Source organism: Amblyomma mixtum, chromosome 3 (assembly GCF_055824585.1).
Source record: "Amblyomma mixtum isolate Tamu chromosome 3, ASM5582458v1, whole genome shotgun sequence".
NCBI classification, from domain to species: domain Eukaryota; kingdom Metazoa; phylum Arthropoda; class Arachnida; order Ixodida; family Ixodidae; genus Amblyomma; species Amblyomma mixtum.
In genome coordinates this window covers 365,185,646-365,191,648 of record NC_143014.1, presented here as the reverse complement: position 1 = coordinate 365,191,648, position 6,003 = coordinate 365,185,646, and the positions used below count along the sequence as shown (strand labels likewise).

Sequence of the window (6,003 nt, the reverse complement as noted above, 5' to 3'; positions counted from 1 at the left end):
TAACCGCGTCCGCCGAAGCGGAGACGCTGGTTGCCAGCCCTTCTGCGCCCTTGAAAAGACGCGCGTCGCAGGAACCAACGTTACTAGTTTGTTCTAGTAATGTTGGCAGTAACCGCGTCAACCGAAGTGGAGACGCTGGTTGCCAGCCCTTCCGCGCCCTTGAAAAGACGCTCGTCGCAGTAACCAACGTTACTAGTTTGTTCTTTTAACGTTGGCAGTATCCGCGTGCGCCGAAGCGGAGACGCTGGTTGCCGACCCTTCTGCGCCCTTGAAAAGACGCTCGTCGCGGTAACCAACGTTACAAGTTTGTTCTAGTAATGTTGGCAGTAACCGCGTCAGCCGAAGTGGAGACGCTGGTTGCCGGCCCATCTGCGCCCTTGAAAAGACGCTCGTCGCAGTAACCAACGTTACTAGTTTGTTCTAGTAACGTTATCAGTAACCGCGTCCGCCGAAGCGGAGACGCTGGTTGCCGGCCCTTCTGCGCCCTTGAAAAGACGCGCGTCGCAGTAACCGCGTCCGCCGAAGCGGAGACGTTGGTTGCTGGCCCTTCTGCGCCCTTGAAAAGACGCGCGTCGCAGGAACCAACGTTACTAGTTTGTTCTAGTAACGTTGGCAGTAACCGCGTCCGCCGAAGCGGAGACGCTGGTTGCCAGCCCTTCTGCGCCCTTCAAAAGACGCTCGTCCCAGTAACCAACGTTACTAGTTTGTTCTAGTAACGTTGGCAGTAACCACGTCCGCCGAAGCGGCGACGCTGGTTGCCGGCCCTTCTGCGCCCTTGAGAAGACGCGCGTCGCAGGAACCAACGTTACTAGTTTGTTCTAGTAACGTTGGCAGTAACCGCGTCCGCCGAAGCGGAGACACTGGTTGCCAGCCCTTCTGCGCCCTTGAAAAGACGCTCGTCGCAGTAACCAACGTTACTAGTTTGTTCTAGTAACGTTGGCAGTAACCGCGTCAGCCGAAGCAGAGACGCTGGTTGCCGGCCCTTCTGCGCCCTTGAAAAGACGCTCGTTGCAGTAACCAACGTTACTAGTTTGTTCTAGTAATGTTGGCAGTAACTGCGTCTGCCGAAGCGGAGACGTTGGTTGCCGGCCCTTCTGCGCCCTTGAAAAGACGCTCGTCGCAGTAATCAACGTTACTAGTTTGTTCTAGTAACGTTGTCAGTAACCGCGTCCGCCGAAGCGGAGACGCTGGTTGCCAGCCCTTCTGCGCCCTTGAAAAGACGCGCGTCGCAGGAACCAACGTTACTAGTTTGTTCTAGTAATGTTGGCAGTAACCGCGTCAACCGAAGTGGAGACGCTGGTTGCCAGCCCTTCTGCGCCCTTGAAAAGACGCTCGTCGCAGTAACCAACGTTACTAGTTTCTTTTAACGTTGGCAGTAACCGCGTCCGCCGAAGCGGAGACGCTGGTTGCCGACCCTTCTGCGCCCTTGAAAAGACGCTCGTCGCAGTAACCAACGTTACTAGTTTGTCTAGTAATGTTGGCAGTAACCGCGTCAGCCGAAGTGGAGACGCTGGTTGCCGGCCCATCTGCGCCCTTGAAAAGACGCTCGTCGCAGTAACCATCGTTACTAGTTTGTTCTAGTAACGTTATCAGTAACCGCGTCCGCCGAAGCGGAGACGCTGGTTGCCGGCCCTTCTGCGCCCTTGAAAAGACGCGCGTCGCAGTAACCGCGTCCGCCGATGCGGAGACGTTGGTTGCTGGCCCTGCTGCGCCCTTTTTAAAGCGCGCTCGCGACAGCCGCTTTGTGTCGTCTGCTTCTCGGTTAATTTTTGTTTGTATCTTATGACATCGTGCCTCTTCATGCCAACCTGCTTTGCACCGGGGTGCAATAGCGGGTATCGCAACGATGACTCGACGGACTGTCATTTCTTCGGGCCGCCGAAAGACCCCATCGAGTTTAAAAGGTGGGAGCGTGCACTTCACAGAAAAGATCGCGAACTGACTTCGAAATGCAAAGTTTGTGATCTCCATTTCGAAGAAGAAGACCTTCTAAAGCACTATTGTCATGTAGTGCAAGTTAAGGAAGTGCTTTTGGAGAGAGGGAAATGAATGCTGGCACCAGGCGCTCTCCCGAGGCTGTTTCGTTCATTGCCGGCGCATATTTCAAAGCCAAAATGCACTAGCCGAAGAGAAAGCCTCCAGGGGATCGCGGTGCCCATTGTGTCGCGACAGCACTGCAAAGAGGTAACTTGGAGGATTCCGAAAGCGCATCAATGCATCCCGAACCGGACAGCTGCGCTGCAGAAAGTGATTTTAATCTTTACCGTCTGGAGTCCGCAGCATTACCGACAACGCAGTGGAAATTCGAATATTTTCGTGATGACACAACCGACGAAAGATGCGGCATATTTTACACTCGCCGTCTAGTGCAGGGGAACTAGCTTGTTGGGAAGACCATTCTGATTGCTGAGCGGATATCATGTACTGTGAACGCGTATAGCAAGCTGCACAAGAAGATCTCATATCACATTGAGAGTGTTTCTGACGTAGAAGCTCTGATGAAGCAGATCGATAAAATGAAATTGTGTGAGGGAGCCACATCTCAAAGCTCATGCGGAGGTACGAGATATCACAAGAACTGCTCTGTCATAACGTCGCGGCGAGTTTGTCCTTATTGCTTGAGGCTGCGTAGACAAATTCGGCAAGCAAAAAATTCTGAAAAAATAAAACATCTGCAACAACGAAAGGCACGACGTCTTAGAAAAGCCCTGCTGCGAGCTGCGGCAGCTAACAAGAAACGGAAGGTAGAAATATCGGAGTTAAAAGATAAGCTCGAGAAGAGCTCAGAAGAGCAACTAGAACGGCAGCTAGAAGACCTTCCAAACCTGCAACGGCTGGCTTTAATCACGGCATTTAGGCAAATAAAAGCCAAAGCACTATCTGGAATCAGATACGATGCCGAATGGCTTCTTAACAGCATGCTTGTGAGACTGGCAAGTCCGAGAGCATACAAGCTTCTGTATGACCTCAAGATGCTACCACTATCAAGCATGAGTCGCCTAACTCAAATACTGAAGGGCATTCCCTGCAAATATGGATTTAATGCTGTTGCTCTTGAAGCAATCCAAAAGCAGATGGAAACAAAAGATGGCGTATGAAATTCGGCACTCTAATCTTGGACAAAATTAAGTTGAAACAATGTTATGACTTCAACAAATCTACATACACAGTCGACGGTTTCATCGACTACGGTGGTGTCGTCAGCGGAAATGTTAGCGAGCAGGCAGACCATGCGTTAGTTCTCATGTTCGTGCCAATGTTTGAAGGATGGGTGCAGTCAATTGCAAGCTTCGCAACCAAAATCGCAGCGCCTGGGCGCGTCTTGGCGGAACTGGTGCTTGAGGCCGTGGTGAGGCTTCACAAGTACGGAGCAACTGTCCTCAGCATTGTAAGCGATGGAGCGGGAAGCAACAAGTCCATGTGGCAGCATTTTGGTGTGAACGGCAGCATGGCTGGTACCAGCCACAAGATGCCACATCTATGCTTACCTGACGGCAAGTTCATATACTTTGTCTGCAATGTGCTACACATCATCAAGTGTGTGAGAAATCATCTTCTAAAGCACCAAAGGGGCCAAGTAAGTATAGCCATGACTAAATAATTTTCATTGTTTTGAGGAAAGTCGAACTGCTACCTTTTTTATTCACGTTTCAGTCTGGAACGCAAAACATAAATTTTGGTCACTATAAGTCTCTGTACGAAACGGAAAAGGACAAGCACCTCAAGGTGGTGCCGAAGTTGAAAGCAGCGCCCGTGCAGCCGAATAATCTTCAAAGAATGAATGTACGACTTGCTACGCAGGTAACCGTAAAAACCCGTGCTTAGGACCTTTGTTTATCACGCCACGTTAGTGTAAACATCATCCAACTGACCTTTTCCAGTTGTTCAGCCGGAGCACAGCAATTGCACTGAAGGTGTACCGAGACGCTGGCGTCACAGAGCTACGAGACTCCTCCGGCACCGAAGCCTTTACCAGGAGCACGAACGACCTTTTCGATGCTCTGAACGCAAGGCATCCTGCTGAAGGCATCAGGAAGGGTTCTCCTCGAATTCAGGTATGAGTCTAGGCTGCTTTTCTCTAATTTATTAACTGTACCGTATTCTGATAACGGCACAAAGAGGCAGCAGGTATACAGTGAAGGCACAAAAAAAGAGTGGCAAACTGTTTTATGTGCTTTCTCTATCCATGTTACCGTCGTCTGCACCGTCTTCAGAATACGTTGTTTTATCTTCCCACTAGTACAACCGTTTATTTCTCTTCATATTTAGGTCATCAAGGACCACCTGGATATGTTAAATGAAACATAACGCAACCACTGCAACAAGAACATGATTTTGTTTGCCTCATGTCAGACAACAGAATCGTTGCGGGTAACACTGCTATCAATTTTGGATATTATCGACGAGTTGCATAAGGCCGGCGTCCCGTACGTTTTGACAGCTAAGCTGAACCAGGACCCACTTGAGGTAAGAAACGCAAGGTATATTAACAGTATTAACAAGCGTAGACATTTCTGGGGCAGGGCATAGCAAAATCGCCTCAGTTTTCTTCACCGCTGCATCCTAGAAAGACATAAATGTTATATTACAAAATGAGCCAATTCTTTCGGAGTTCAGTAACGAAGTTTTTTGTGTTTGTGTGTGTGAGCGGAGTTATTTATACCTTCAGGCCGGTTTTGGGATGCGATCGAGACTTGAGCGTCGGTATTACTTTTTGATTGCAAGCACCTTGGATTTACAGAGATTTTTCGGCCTGGTTCGCTCCTTCAACGGTGACGAGGACCATCCAACCATCACCCAGTTCAGCCAAATCTACAGATTGCTGTCGCTGTATACTCCCGTCAAAACTGCCATCAAAGGGAACTGCTCTGGCACCTGGGAGTCAGTTCTAGTTTCCCTGCACGACAGCTTGACCTAGAAAGCCAAGGCTGCAGCTGAGATGAAATCAGCTGTCGAGTTAAAGCTTTCTAAAAACTGCAGTATGCAGTTCTCTCTGGGGACTACCATGAGGACGACCATGGCTACCACAAAGCCGACACTCAAGATATAGTTGTCTATTACCTGTGTGGATGTATCCATAAAAAGATGGAAAAAGTAATGTCTTGCACTGAGTGCAAGAGAGAGAGAGAGAGAAAACTTTTATTTAAAAAGAAGAAGGTTGCTCGAGCAACTTGGGTGGCACCCCTAGTCCAAGGCGCCACTGGCTTTAGCTGACTGACGGACTTGCTGAACCAACTTAAGTTGCTGATCCAGGGTCTCGCTGGTCAGGGCCACCTCCCACTGCTCATATGTCGGGATGGATACAGTTAAGTGTTTTGGTTTCGTTGTACATTCCCACGATATGTGGTAGAGCGTAAGGCAAGCTCCACACCAAGGGCATGTATTCTGATATTGAGTGGGGCTAATCTTGTGTAGGATGAACAAGTTAGGGAAAGTGTTGGTCTGAACTTTCCTCCAGTCTATGGCTGCGGAGGAGTCTAGTTTTATGTGAGGGGGTGGGTATTTTCTGCGCTCCAGCCGAATATGTTCTAATCTGTCACCATAGGTGCTAGGCATGGGCGAGGGGTAGGGATGAGGATCCGCCCGGTGGTTTAAATATCGGGCTAGATCGTTGGCTACCTCATTTCCAGCTAGTCCTTCGTGACCAGGTGTCCATGTTAGTCTGTGTGTTAGGCTGAGATTGCCAAGTAGCTGTGTTGCTCTTGAGGGAAGCCTGCCATTAAGAAAGTCTCGGCAGGCTTGTTGGGAGTCTGTTATACCGTGGGAGGACTCTCCTCTTTGGTCTTTATGTTTGATGGCAATAGCTATTGCCAGAGCCTCTGCAGAGGAGGGGTTTTCTGCATATATAGAACCTTGGAGAGCCGGTTTTAGTTGGTGGTCAATCGCAGTGACTGAGAACTTTCCCGGCGTGGGGTAGGCCCCAATGTCTACGTAAACGGCTTTACGGTCGCTTTCTAGGTGTTTCTGAAGTGCCTTTGCTCGCGCTTGTCGTCTGCCTTGCTG

General features: G+C 49.7%; 1 protein-coding gene across 1 annotated transcript; it reads left to right on the top strand.

The window, feature by feature from the left end:
- Positions 1-3,777: 3,777 nt before the first annotated feature.
- LOC149356650 (uncharacterized) lies at positions 3,778-4,308 on the top strand. The gene is made up of 3 exons (XM_089576399.1): positions 3,778-3,801; positions 3,882-4,055; positions 4,270-4,308. Exons 1-3 carry the CDS (start codon positions 3,778-3,780, stop codon positions 4,306-4,308), a joined length of 237 nt encoding a protein of 78 aa, XP_089432525.1.
- The last annotated feature ends 1,695 nt before the right edge of the window (positions 4,309-6,003 follow it).